The 14,534-nt window shown below is 44.4% G+C and overlaps 1 protein-coding gene across 1 annotated transcript; it reads left to right on the top strand.

Annotated features, from left to right (window-relative positions):
- The first annotated feature begins 5,221 nt into the window (after window positions 1-5,221).
- Window positions 5,222-13,892, top strand: GNAT2 (G protein subunit alpha transducin 2). The gene is made up of 8 exons (XM_069573680.1): window positions 5,222-5,339; window positions 7,036-7,078; window positions 7,373-7,514; window positions 8,462-8,619; window positions 10,594-10,722; window positions 10,955-11,084; window positions 12,905-13,058; window positions 13,702-13,892. Exons 1-8 carry the CDS (start codon window positions 5,222-5,224, stop codon window positions 13,890-13,892), a joined length of 1,065 nt encoding a protein of 354 aa, XP_069429781.1.
- Window positions 13,893-14,534: the final 642 nt, after the last annotated feature.

Below are 14,534 nucleotides of genomic sequence, written 5' to 3'. Positions count from 1 at the left end.
TTTTTATAATCAAGGAAATAGAAAGCAACAGAAGTCTATGAAAATCTGTAATAGCCTCTATACCCTACCCACTTAATACTCTTCTGTGTTTTAACTCCAGACTAAATTGGTTTGGTGGCCTTTAAGAATTTTGAGGCTGCTGTGCTCTCAACAATGAACAAGATAAATCTAAAAAAAAAATTTTAAAATCAAGGACCAGGTAAACCATGCAGAATGTCATCTATATTGTGCTTGCACTAAATCACTTCTGTTGTGTCCGACTCTTTGCGACCCCATGAACTATAGCCCGCCAGGCTCCTCTGTCCATGGAATTCTCCAGGCAAGAATACTGGAGTGGGTTGCCATGCCCCTCCTCAGGGGATCTTCCCAACCCAGGGATCAAACCCATGTCTCATATCTCCTGCATTGGCAGGTGGGTTCTTTACCACTACCGCCACCTGGGAAATCATCTATATTGATACAATGCAAATTTTGACATAGTTTTATGGGGAGGTATCTCGCATTGGACCAGGTCTTTTTAGGACTCCCCCTTAATCCAGATCTACCTACCTAACCAGCCCGTAGGTGGCAAGGCAAACCAGTTCACTAGTCCCTTCCTGTCCCTCCCTAGCCTATCTGCAGCACACCCTTCACCCTGTAATCCTCCCTATTTCTAGGCCTTTTGATATGCTGTCCCTGCTAGGAAGTCTGCACTGATTACAGTTGAGCAGCATTCTCCCCACCTACACATTATCAGCAAGAATCTTGGTGGGATTTCACTGTCTATCTAGAACAGTTTGGGAAATGAAGCAGTGAGTCATTCTCTCCAACCTCTAGCTGTTTTCATGTTGGGGACTGAATGTTGCCTTTGAGCCTCTGAGATCTTCCTTAGCTTGAAACAAGCTTCCTTACCTCCTAGCCTGTAACCAAGATGGTTTCTTGAATGGCTCTCCCTGAGCCCCAGGCCTCACTGACAATGCACTCATCTCTGAAGAACTGCTTCTCTTATCTTCTTGCCCGATGCTCACTTGTGATGTCAGCCTCCTACCGAGGCCAGAGCACTCTCAGCAGATGGTAAGCCTGGGAGAGAACACCGGCAGCCTCAAAGAGATCACTGGACCTGACGCTTTCCCAAGCCATACCTTATGCCTAGACCCTTTCAGAATCAAGCTGTTCAGCTTTTTCTCAGCTTCTATTAGAAGCCAGCCCCCTACCCAGCCACCCAGCATTGTTTATGGCAACATGCAGCAGTATCCAACCATATTTGTTTGTAAGTCTTCAATGAGCTTTAGCCAAACCTTTGTCATTCAAGGCCCTTCACTTTTCCTTGATTTCATCTCCCAGCCCTTCCCTCCATGTACTTTTCACTTTTACTCCCGTCCCATCACACCAAACTTGCCAGTCTTCTCCAAGCACACTTTGTACCTCCTGCCTCCGTGCTTTTTCTCATGCTCTTTCTCTCCTCCAAGTGCCTATCCTCCTTTTCTGTTGTTCTGCTTTTCTGTTGAAAGTCTGTTTGTTTTATAATTTTCCTCCCTTCTTCTACTATAGAATTGATCCATCTGCCAGTGAGATGTGTGTATAATTGTCTTTCCTACCAGGAGTCGAGGCTAGGTTTTAAACAGCTCTGAATTCTCCAGCACTAGCTGGAGTGTTCCTTTGACTATGTTGTTTCTCTGTGAATTTACACCATCTCTTCCTTTGGACTGTAAGGTCCTGAAGGAAGTTCCTCCTTCTTCATGGCCCCACCCCCAAACTCCAGCTGGGTGATAAGGCTTTACCCACAATCCCTACCACTGGGTATAAGACAGATATTAAGATTTCCTCTTAACTCAGAAAGCAGGACTTAAGTGGAAATTGTGATTTTTTTTTCTTTCATTTAGAATAATTTGGTTATGCGAATATTCAAACAGTAAAGTCTGTTGCTAAAGAAGATAAAAATTTTGTTTCGGATATAAGGGCTATGAACTAGGACACCTGAGCTCTGGCTGACTCTAACTTGTTTATTAACATGAGGATCACCTTTCCAAGCTTCAATTCACTACCTCTAAAATGGGAATAGCACCTACATGCTTTACTGACTCCATCAGGACATTAAACCTAAATAAAGGAGAACAGCCACAGGAAAGGCACAGGAGCTGAAGACAGGAGACAGGAGGCATCATGGTGGTCCATGCACAGCAGCAGGTCTACACAATTAAGAGGTCAGGCGAGGGCCAGGAGTGCCCGTCCTCAGGTTAGTAGTGGAAATTGAGAGCCCAGCAAGCTAGGAAACAAGCAGGAGCAGTTTGCAGAGGTGGTAGATGAGAAAGAAAGCGAAAGTGTTAAGTCACTCAGTCATGTCTGACCCTTTGCAACCCCACAGACTGTAGCCCCCAGGCTCCTCTGTCCATGGGATTTTTCAGGCAAGAATCCTGGAGTGGGTAGCATTTCTTGTCTCCAGGGGGTTTTCCCAACCCGAGGATTGAACCCAGGTATCCTGCATTGCAGACAGATTCTTTACCATCTGAGCCACCAGGGAAACCCAGATGAAAAAGGAACAAGTATATTTTCCCCACTTGTGAAACAAATCAGAGGTCCCTTTAACAACACAAGTGCAGCTGTTATTGAGCTCATGCATTTGCCTGTCTTTTTTGCCCAACATTCTTTCAGTGGCTGCTTTTATGGGGCAGTGGAAAGAAAGATCGCCTGGTCTGTTTACTAAGCTATCTGACCTTGAACAAGTTATTGATACTTAACCCTCACGTCGCAGTTATCTGTTCTGTAATTTGGGGACAAGAGCACTTACCTCGAAGTTAGCATGGGTTAACTGAGATGAACCATGTAAACTGTCTAGCCCAGTTCCCAGCAGTCCCTTGCTCTGAACAGTGCAGGCTGCAGCACAGCTCCGCCCGGGGTATACGTTGCCGATATTGTGGGTAGGTTAGGCAGGGCTGGTGAGATAAAATTACTGAAACTTTATAGCCAAGATTCCAAGCTGGTAACAATTTCAAAGACTCTCCTGTTTTCCCTCAGTAAGCACTTGCCAATATCTGATTGGGAAAAGATGATCACTGTGGAAGGCACCTTGGCGGCTGCCTTCTTCATCAGCCCTGAGTCTGGGCCCAAGGCCCAGGGCTTCTTAGCCAGATACCCAGATATGCAGGCCAGCAGCAGTAGAAAGGAAGATGATGATTAAGGATGGCTTAGAGTTCCTGGCAGGCAAGGAGACCTAGATCCTACCCCCCACTTTCTCAGTCTACCTGGCCACACTGCTTCACAATTCCACTCTAAGAGGAATAAGCAAGTTAAATCCTTCAAGGTCAGTGGCTCTCCACATTGGCCGTACGTTAGGATCACCTGGGAAATTTTTAAACTCTTCATGCCTGGACTGCACTCTAGACTCATTAAATCAGTATTTTTTAAAAGGCTTTCTGGGTAAATTCCAATCTACACCAAAAGCTGAGACCACTGTTCTAGATCAGGATTTTTCAAACTCTGTTAACTTAGAATATGGTTTCTCAGGCTCTGGGATTGGTATTACTACCGGAACACAGGGCTTCCCTGGTGGCTCAGTGGCAAAGAACCCTCTCCGCCAACGCAGGAGACGCGAGTTCAATCCCGGAATCAGGAAGATCTGCTGGAAAAGGAAATGGCAACCCACTCCAGTATTCTTGCCTGGAAAATTCCAAGGAGAGAGGAGCTGGCGGGCTACAGTCCATGGGGACGCAAGAGAGTCAGACACAACTTAGCAACTAAACAACAACAACTGGAACTTATTGATTCAAAAACACACTCTTTTCAAAACATGTATTAACATCTCTGAAATCAGAATGATCTTCCAATCAGTGCCATCTAAGATTTGATGAAATACAGAAAACAAACATCTCAGGTAATCCTTATGATTTAGCCAGTCTGAGGGGGAAAAACAGCTCTCTAGTACTCCCGAGGACAGAGCTTTCCAATCTTTAGTATCCTTAGTCACCTGTGATCCTGTTAAAATTCAAGTTCTGGATTGGAAGGTCTGCGCTAAGCCCTAAGATTCTGCATTTGTAAGAAGCTCCCAGGTGATGTGTGCGGGGCCTTGCACACTTTGGGTAGCGATATTCTACAGTATGTCCCTCTGAGGAGCTTCCACAGCAACTCATTTAAGTAAGCTTGCTTCCCTCATAGCTCAGTTGGTAAAGAATCTGCCTGCAATGCAGGAGACCCTGGTTCAATTCCTGGGTTGGGAAGAGCCCCTGGAGAAGGAAATGGCAACCCACTCCAATATTCTTGCCTAGAGAATCCAGTGGACAGAGGACCCTGTCAGGCTACAGTCCATGAGGTCACAAGTCAGACACAACTTGGCGACTAAACCACCACCATCCCCATTCTCTCTACCATATACTCATTTTCCTTCCTTCTTTCATCCATCAAACCATCACAGAGGATCCACAAATAAACCACAAGATCTCAAGGATTCAAAGATGAATCAGATTTGGTACCTGACCTCCAAGGGGAGGAATTCGGTCTGGGGAAACCCATTTGTAAAACCAATGATAACGAAGTGATTAAGTGGTAATAACAGGAAGATGTAAAAAGAGACAAGCCAACAAAAAGGAACGCTAATAGCTTCCTAGTGCAGCAGCCACTGGAGGAGCTGGAGGGAACATTTCTAATCTTTTCAAAGAAGGGCAAACCCTAAACAAAGATTCCTTGCCAAGAACCGGCCTGCTCTGATGGGAGCAGTGCTTTGATGCCTTGAAACCATGAACTCTGGAGTCACAACATGGGGAGAGCTTCCTCTGCACCTCTAATCTCTAGCTGTATGCAAGTGTATCTGGAAGAGCCTTTTAGGAGATCAGCCCCTCCAAAGTATGAAGCCAACCATTATCTTACTCCAGATTTCCAGTATCTGCATCCTAACCTCCTGTGTCAGAATCCAGCACATAATTTCCCTAGTTACAGAAACACTTGAGTCTTTGCCCTTTGTCACACTGAGCTCTTAATTGGTTTAGCCCATCACACAGCTAGATATAAAGGCTACAATCCTTAGACTTAAGTAGGTCTGCGGCTGGGATAGTCTCAGGCAAGACAGGCAGGGTGCAAGAACATAGCACCTGCTCTTTCACCCAGCTCCCTACAGACTGGCTTTTTAGGACTAAGAAACTGATACTCGATCCCAATTTATTTTTCCTTATCTTCCCATCTCTCGGATAGGAAACCCTGGAGGAGAATCTTAAGGGCTGAAGGAAGCCGCCGAGGAGGAGACGGATGAAAGATGGGGAGTGGAGCCAGTGCTGAGGACAAAGAACTGGCCAAGAGGTCCAAAGAGCTAGAGAAGAAGCTGCAGGAGGATGCTGACAAGGAAGCCAAGACCGTCAAGCTGCTATTGCTGGGTGAGCGAGATGGGACGATGAGCCAGAGGAGAAGGTACTGCTCCTTCCCGCTTATCCTGGATGGTAGGTGGGTTCTAGCCTGCCATGTGGGGAGGAGGGATGGAAGGTTATTTGTCCTTCCCCCATGCAGTCTCAGGCTAGGGGATCAGGAGCTCTAGGACTGAGCACAGCTACCCCAAGATGTTCTACCAAAGTTACTCTGGAATCATTTTGCTCTTCCTTGAACCAGGAACAGTACAAGGGCCAGGGTGGACCCACCCATCTCCAAATCTACCAAACCTAACACCTAACAGCTTAGCAACTTACCATGAACTCTGGGCTCAAAGACACTTAACCAAGTCTGCAGTCACAGAACTCTTGAGTCAATGAACTCAAGAGGATAGAGAAATCCTACCATATAGTCAGTGTCATCTAGACTCAGGAATATGATTTTTACCAGTTCCTTCTCCTTGCTTTCAGTAAAAAAAGAAATCTTTAAAAACGTCAGAAGTGGGGAGCCCTGAGTGGGAAGGAATGGAGTCTTTACAGAAGTCCTTTCCTGGCTTTCTAGTCAGTGGCTGCCTCTAAAGCCCCTGCCAGATGGGAGGCTCATCAGCTTGATGAGCTCCTAAGCAGATCACAGGTTTGTGCTGAAAAAAGAAAAGCACCTCAGTCAGTCAGAAACTGATCGTGGCTGTAAACAGAACTAAGACAATAGAGTTTGGGAAACCTGGCCTAGAAAAAACCCCAGTGGTAGTACAGAGGTAGGCAAGCTGGAGCAGCTAAGATCTTTATAGCAGAAGACTGGTTGGCTGGGTCTCCAAGCCCATGAGGTGCCTGGGAACTAGAGCCCGAAGCTAAGGCATCTCCTTTTCCTCAGCTGATCTGTGGCACAGCTCTAAGGACACAGAGAAAAGCACACCTCTCTAAGCAGACTCAAGGAGCCCAGGAGGCTACCAAGGGAAAAGAGACAGCAAGGCCACTGAGTGAGCTTTTAAGCCTAAGCAGCTTTCTTCTACATTCAGGATAAGAAGCTTAGAGGAACCAAGCACAGGATAAGTGGTGGAGTGGGGATGGGGGTGGGGGCAGGGCGGGTATTAAGGCATCAGGGATAGTATAGACTGGGGGAATGGGTTCAAGGGTATGCAAGTTTTTGATGGAGGGAGAGTAAAGTGTGAATGAGGACATAAGAACATTTTAATCAGTAAGGGAAACAGCAAGATAATAAAGTGTTTCAGTGAAGTGATTGAGTTCTCCACAATCCTGCTCCAAGATCACTCCTGAGTAAAAACAGGCAGAGCAGAACTGTGTTGAAGGAATTTCCCTGAATCTATCAGTGGTTCTCAACAAGGTTTTGCACACCTGCCCCCCCCCACCGCAAGACATCTGGAAATGTCGAGAGCATTTCTGGTGGTTACAACTGCAGGAGTGGAATGCTAGTGGGCTCTAGTGGGTATTGGTAGGGGCACGGGACAGCCCTCCACAGAAAACTCATCCACTCAAAATGTCAACAACGCAGACGCTAAGAAACTCTCCTCCAATTCCAGATCAAATGGCCTGAGCTCAAGGCTGGTACACACGGAGGTAGTCAGCATCCCTGTATGTTCTCCCCTAAAAAGGCTCCCAAGTAAGGAGTGGCTTAGACTTCTCACAGGCCACTACTGGAGGGTTGGGGAGAACTGGTGGAAGTCTGAAGCATAAGCATTTCTCCCTGCAGGTGCTGGGGAGTCAGGAAAGAGCACTATCGTCAAACAGATGAAGTGAGTAGGAACAAAGCCCCACAGGACTGAGGTAGGGTGAAGAAGTCAGTGGAGTCAGTAGAGGCCGAGGATAAAGGGCTCGTTAGCCTTTAGGAACCCACATATAAAGAATATTAAGGACCTTATTCCCAATGTCCCTTATCTTCATGCCCCATGTCCCTCACTCTCCACTCTGGGACAGCAATATTGAGAGAGAGATTGGGTTCTTATAATCCTTTAAATCCTCCCCGATTCACAATCCCTTAGGTCTGGTAATTCAGGTCCAACTAATGCCTGGGTGTCTTCTCCTTGCAGGATCATTCATCAGGATGGCTACTCGCCAGAAGAATGCCTGGAGTACAAGGCCATCATCTATGGCAATGTGCTGCAATCCATCTTGGCTATCATCCGGGCCATGCCCACACTGGGCATTGACTATGCTGAAGCGAGCTGTGTGGTACGTGGTTAATGGTATATGGTTAAGAGTGGAAGGAAAGGCTGAGGAGAAGAAACAGAACAGTGGCCAATAAGCTATGAGGAAACATGCATCAGTAAAAGGTTCATGTCACAAAAATCCCACTTGAAAAACGTCAAAGTGTTAGTCCCTCAGTCGTGACCAACTCTTTGCAACCCCATGGACTATAGCCCACCAGGCTTCTCTCTCCATGGGATTTTCCAGGCAAGAATACTGTAGTGGGTTGCCATTCCCTTCTCCAGATCTTCCCAACCCAGGGATCAAACCTCAGTTTCCTGCATTGGCAGGCAGATTCTTTACCATCTGAGCCACTGGAGAAGCTCATTTGCTGAGCTTCAAATCTTTACTTCAGTCCTAGCAAAGCATGCAGTTCTTACCTTAGTTAAGTGTTCATTAAAAAATCTGCTCTCAGCTTCCTCTGCCTTTTTGTCTTATTTTACCATGTAAATTGCTCCCCTCAGGTTCTGTGCCTTGAGTGTGGAACTTTCATAAGCTAAATCCCTAGTTCCAGTATTATCCTTTTCCTAGATTTGAATCATTGAAGAAACAAGGAGGGTGAGCTCCTGTCCACCATCTTGTCCAATTCATGGCCAGTCTGGTCTTTAAACCAATCTCCCTGTAGAAGAGGACCCACATTTCCTGGCAGGACCCTCACATTCGGACTAAGGATGGAAGATGAAAACACCTCAGAGGAAGCCCCTGGGATCTCTGCTATCCACCAGACATCCCAGGGCTGGGTGTACTGCCACGGTCCACACCACAGAAGCACCCTCAGAAAGTAATCAGTTTGTTTATTTAGAATCTTTGTCAAACACCGTCTCCACCTGAGGCTTTGACAGAATGCAAAATGCTTTCCTTTCAGAATTCCCAAAAGCCTCCTGGAAAGTCATTACTCCCATGTAATTCTGATCCTGGTTTCTGCCTTCCAGGATGATGGGCGGCAGCTCAACAATCTGGCTGACTCCATTGAAGAGGGCACCATGCCTCCTGAGCTAGTGGAGGTTATCAGGAAGTTGTGGAAGGATGGTGGGGTGCAAGCCTGCTTTGACAGAGCTGCAGAGTACCAGCTCAATGACTCAGCATCTTAGTAAGACTCTGGGGGCAGGGTGGGGTGAGGTGTCAGCAACATTCTGGGAGAAATCTCAGCCAGTTGAAATTTTCTGGCCCTGAAAAATGGAGAACTAAGGACTGAATTCAGCCTGTATACCTACCTGTCTTGTTAGGCTTTGAACAGTGTTTTACTATGCTCTGAATTTAATGCCTTTGAGACCTCTGCCCCAGTTCCCTTCACTCTGTATTTATTGCTCTAACATTGGTCCACTGCAGCCTACAAAGCTTAAGACTCAAAATCCAAAACAGAGATGCTCTGTTAACAGCCCTCAGTCCCCGCCTTAAGTCAAACACAGAGCCTCTTCTTTCAGAATCATGAATACTAATACAGCCCTACAGTTCTGCCACATACTCCTTTAGGAGGCATGATTCATGATGGCCCTTTCAGTGCAACACAGGCTCTACCTAAGTCACTAACCTGAACTCTTCTTCACCCCTAGTATCCTATGTCAAGGTGCCAAAGGACCCAAACTGCCACGGCAAACCAAAGGTCAGGGGTTAGAGAGCACCAACTTTGCAAAGCTGCTTTCCAAAATATAAGCTAGAGAGAGTATCAATCCTACTCAGACAGCACAGTCTCACAGACAGGCATAAGCTTCAGCATCAAAAAGACCCGATTTAGCCACTGTTCTATCACCTGGTCTAATAATAAAGTTATCATTTACTGTCCCTGCAGCCCTCACTCAGGCCTAGACACTGCTCAGTGCATTAGGTACATCTCATTTAATCTGCACAATATGTCTTCATGGTAGACAGTAGTTTTTATCAGTCCCATTTATAAAGGAAAAAACTGAGGTTCAGAGAAGTAACTTATCCAAAGTCACATAGATAAATGGCAGAGGCTAGGATTTAAATCTAGGTCTATCTGACCACAGAGTTGAAGGTTTTTTATAATACACTCACAATGCCTCTTGTCCTGGACCAGTCATTTAACTTTTCTGGATCTTCCCTTCATCTGTAAAATGGGATATGAAACCTGAAGGTTTATGAGGTTACATGAGAACTTAAATGTGAAAAGCCCTGCCATATAAAAAAAAAAAGTCCTTTACTTTTTTCTCTGTCATCTCACTTCGTATCTGCCTTTTTTTTTAAACTTTTAATGGTAACTGTCAAACATATACTAAAGAATACAATCAATCACTTGGCTTCAGCAGTCACCAACTGATGCCGACTCGTTTCATTTTATATCCATTCCCCATTGGATTACTTAGAAGTAAACTCAGATATACCATTTCATCCTAAAATTTCATTACGTATCTCTAAAAACATACTCCTAAAAAAAATAGTCACATCATTATCACACCTAAATATTTATTAAGTCCTTAATGTCATCAACTATCCAAGTCAATGTTCATTCAACTTTCTTCAGTTATTGCAAATGTTTTTCCTTCAACTTGATATACAATGTCTATGCATTGCACTGGTTCATGTCTCATATGTTTCTGAAATCCCTTTTAATCTACTCCTGCTTCCTGATAGAACTTTTGACACCCATTTAAACCAGCAGCTCCCAAGGACCAGTTTCATGGGAGATAATTTTTCCATGGACCCAGGGCACTGGGGGAAGATGGTTTCAGGATGATTCAAGTACATTACATTTATTGTGTACTTTATTTCTATAATTATTACACCAGCTCCACCTCAGATCATCAGGCATTAGATCCCAGAGGTTGGAGACCCTTGATTTAAACCACCAAGTCTCATTCAAGAGTCTAGAAAACTTTGTAGTCAGATGAAACATGAGGAAAAGTTATCTGACAACCTATCTTCCTTTTGTAAGGATATATGAAGAGGGTTTGAAGTAAACACTCCTAGATTTAACAATACAGATTCTCGTGCTGGCTCTATCACCATATTACAGTTATATGCCTTTGGGTAACACCCTTCACCCTTCTTGACTTCAGCTGTGGAAAATTTAATATCAATTAAATTGCCAATCCCTTTTCTCCAGCTACCTGAATCAATTAGACCGAATTACAGCCCCTGACTACCTCCCTAATGAGCAAGATGTGCTACGATCTAGAGTCAAAACCACAGGCATCATTGAGACTAAGTTTTCTGTCAAGGACTTAAACTTCAGGTGAGTACATTGTTCCCTCGGAACACGTCAGATACCCCGAAAGGGGGCGTAGGAATGCTTCTTGGCCTTCCCTAAAGCCCAGTGTGAACTACTCCTCCTCCCCCGCTTTCCTCTCCACTTCCCATCTTACTGCTAACTGGCCCCAAGATGGCCAACTCTCTGGGGTAAACACCAAGTGCATGTGGGTCATACGGTGGGTATACGTTTGAGAACAGGTGTTTTTTTCTCTCAGGATGTTTGATGTGGGAGGGCAGAGATCAGAGAGAAAGAAGTGGATCCACTGCTTTGAGGGAGTCACCTGCATCATTTTCTGTGCAGCCCTCAGTGCCTATGATATGGTGCTGGTGGAAGATGACGAAGTGGTGAGTGACTTCTGCACCGAGCAGCTTTGATAAACAGATCCCCCATGACCCTTCCTCTAAGCTTTGTGTCACTCCAATGGCCCAACCTGGGTGATCTCTGCTAACACTAATAGTCAGCAGTCTTTTAGCAATCAATGTCTCAGGCAAATAATTCTAGAAATACTTCTTCTTCTGCAGGTTCTAGGTTAGCACTTTAGAGCTCCAGATTTACTGAGAGCTTGGTCTCAGATGGGACATCCAAGTACTACTTGGGACATCAAAAAGTCCATCAAAGAAACTGAGTATTACAGAGATAAGTGATCATTAACTTCGCAAAGCACAAGAGTTACTTAGTACTCTCCCAGGCTGCCTCTGGAAGTAAAGGAGATGAAAATGACAGAGCAGAACAATGAATGATGCGCATCTTTATGCAGCCTGATAGAAGGGTTGGACTAGTAAACTCACTTGAAGCCTAAATATATACTCAAGTGTCAACAGAACTACAGCAAGACTGGCAAACCAGGTTTCTCACATGCCACTTAAATTGGCAGCTGGAGAACTACCTGAGGGTGGTTCTCCTGAGCCTGTAGAGTTTTACAAGACAGAAGCTCTGTAGGATACTGTCAGCCCATCCAGGTAGCATCCGAGTTTTAGACAGAGGATGTCAAAGGCATGGAAAGCCCGAAATTCACATAAACATCTGCTCCACAAATGGAGGCCCACAGTTAACTGCCAGAAGACAAAGCTCCTGTCCTCCGACCCCCTGCTCCAGTTCTTCTGCCTTCTCCTTAGTGCCTCAGGTTCACATTTCAGCACTCTGAATATCCTCTAGCGAAAATGTCTTACAGAGCCATTCATTTTCCAAGAACTCTTCTGTCCTTAACCTGAAAGTTTACAAGGTCTTAAAGGATTCTGTAGGAGTGTTAGCAATGAGCAAAGGTTACAAATTAAATTTGTTTTACAGGTGAAAAGACTGAGCCCAAGTCAGCTAAGAGCACATTCCAAGACCCTAAAGGCCTGCTCCCTAAAAAAAGGCTGCTTTGGGGGCACTGGGTAACCTCTGGACTCCGCAGATTATAGCACTACTTCTCACTCATTCCAAGGGGCAATCAGAAAAGGAAACAAGGCAGAAGTGCTTGTGGTGTGGCACTGAAAATTTTTTAGCACTTACCATTTGGCACTAGGGCCAAATAATCCCTTTTATGTTCCTACCCAAACTGAGATCTAGGACTGTCCAGCAGAAACCTATCAAAATCGTCCTGGAGATGGAAATGGACACATGTTAACTGGCACCCAGTTTCAACCCTGAATCAGCAGCCTTTAAGGACATCAGAGTCCTTACCTGTGCCCTGGCTGCCAAAGATTTCCAAAACATTTATTGTACACCTATATGCCAGCTACTATTATGGACACCTAGCAAAGGAAATGGCAACCCACTCCAGTATTCTTACCTGGGAAATCCCATGGACAGAGGAGCGTGCAGGGCTACCTACAATCAATCGGGTTGCAAAGAGTCAGACGTGACTTAGTGACTAAACATCATCACCATCATGGACACTACAAACACACGGTCTCATTTAACTTTCATAACAATCCTATGAAATAGGGAAACAGAGACTCAGAAAAGCTCACTAATTTCCTCCAAATCATACAGCTGATATAAAGATCAGAAGGAAGTCAGATCTCTTTGGATCTACTCTACCACACTCAACAGAGATAAGCTGTTCCTTATCTTTCCTTTTACATTTGGAACACAGGTCTCTTCAAGGGGAGCAACAACAAGAAGCAAACAGGTATGCCATAAGCCCAATCTGATATTTCTCATGATTTCCTCTCAATAGAATCGTATGCATGAGTCACTGCACCTGTTCAACAGCATATGTAACCACAAGTTCTTTGCGGCCACTTCCATTGTCCTCTTTCTCAACAAGAAGGATCTCTTTGAGGAAAAAATCAAGAAAGTCCATCTCAGCATTTGCTTTCCAGAGTATGATGGTAAGTGTCAAAGGCTAGAGACAATTCTTTCATAGTAATGATAGGCATTGCCTCATTTCCTATACCAAGAAGTTCCTATTCTAAGGAACTTGTCTTTCAGTTCAGTTCAGTCGCTCAGTCGTGTCCAACTCTTTGCGACCCCATGAATCACAGCATGCCAGGCATCCCTGTCCATCACCAACTCCCGGAGTTCACCCAAACCCATGTGGAGTAGTAAGTGCAACTCCTTTGCTTTGCTGAGTTGATGATCCCTTATCTCTTTAATATTGTCTTATGAGTTTTATGATGTCCAAGAGACATTTGGATGTCTAACCTGAGAAACTTGAGTATTCAGTTAGAGGTTTAAATTCAGCTATCTCTAGAATAGAGCAGACATTAAATACAGATGAGCCACTGATTATTCAAATGATACCTGCCAGAAATCAAAGGTGTCTAAAGAGACAGAGACTCCCTCTCCTCAATTCCTTTGCTCAAGTGTGAAACACTGGAGTGCAAGAGAGGAGACGACCCACCCTCCAAAACTAAACCCCCAACCACAACTGTCTAACACATTTTGAGGATCAAATCAGTCACTTAAAAAGTAAGTGAGCAACTAAGAAGGCCTAATTTATCCCCCTTCTTCACTATTTTTCTGGAAAACCAGGGAACAACTCTTATGAGGATGCAGGAAATTATATCAAGAGTCAATTCCTTGACCTCAACATGAGAAAAGATGTCAAAGAAATCTACAGTCACATGACCTGTGCTACAGATACACAGAATGTCAAATTTGTATTTGATGCAGTTACAGATATTATCATCAAAGAAAATCTCAAGGACTGCGGACTCTTCTAGTTCTCACCATTCCTCAAGTATGTTCTACAAACAGGCTCCGAATTTCATTAATTTTAAGCAGAAAATTAAGGTCAATATATTATGAAAAGAATGAATCCATTCTCCCTTGGAGATGGAGTATGTATGATTGCAACTGTCTCATTTGTTCTTTTAAAAGCGAGATAGCTAGCACAGTTTAAAGAATGCAAGACCAGGAAATCAGAAGACCCAGGATCCATTATTGGCTCTGCAACTTACTATTGATGCAAAAATGTAAATATTTCATTTGTCTGAGCCTTGAGTCCCTCATCTATAAAATGAAGGTAACTTCTCTACTACTTCACAAGGTTATTCTAATGATCACAAACATAACTGAAGGAAGGCACATAAAAACTGTGAGGTGACGCAAAGAAATCCCAAATTAAAGCTCCCACTAATGAAATTCAACACCAAGGTTTAGATGAATTATCCCAAACAAAAAAGCAAACCTTCCCTGCTATCTGCAAAAAAGCCTAAATTAGTTAAAAACAGAATTTCAATAAACCTACCACCCTTTTTTACTATAAGACCTTTATGTGCCTTAGCTAAGAGATCTGAATCACCAGATAGATTTGAGTTTGTGAGCTCTAAGGCACACATCCCGTGTTTTTTTTTTTTTTTCTT

The sequence above is a fragment of the Ovis canadensis genome, chromosome 1 (assembly GCF_042477335.2).
Source record: "Ovis canadensis isolate MfBH-ARS-UI-01 breed Bighorn chromosome 1, ARS-UI_OviCan_v2, whole genome shotgun sequence".
Classification (NCBI taxonomy): domain Eukaryota; kingdom Metazoa; phylum Chordata; class Mammalia; order Artiodactyla; family Bovidae; genus Ovis; species Ovis canadensis.
This window is presented reverse-complemented; position numbering and strand designations above follow the sequence as displayed.

Coding starts and splice junctions, on each gene's coding strand:
- GNAT2 (XM_069573680.1), top strand. CDS start 5,222: ATGGGGAGTGGAGCCAGTGCTGAGGACAAAGAACTGGCCAAGAGGTCC. Junction 5,340..7,035: donor CGTCAAGCTGCTATTGCTGG/GTGAGCGAGATG, acceptor TTCTCCCTGCAG/GTGCTGGGGAGTCAGGAAAG. Junction 7,079..7,372: donor ACTATCGTCAAACAGATGAA/GTGAGTAGGAAC, acceptor TTCTCCTTGCAG/GATCATTCATCAGGATGGCT.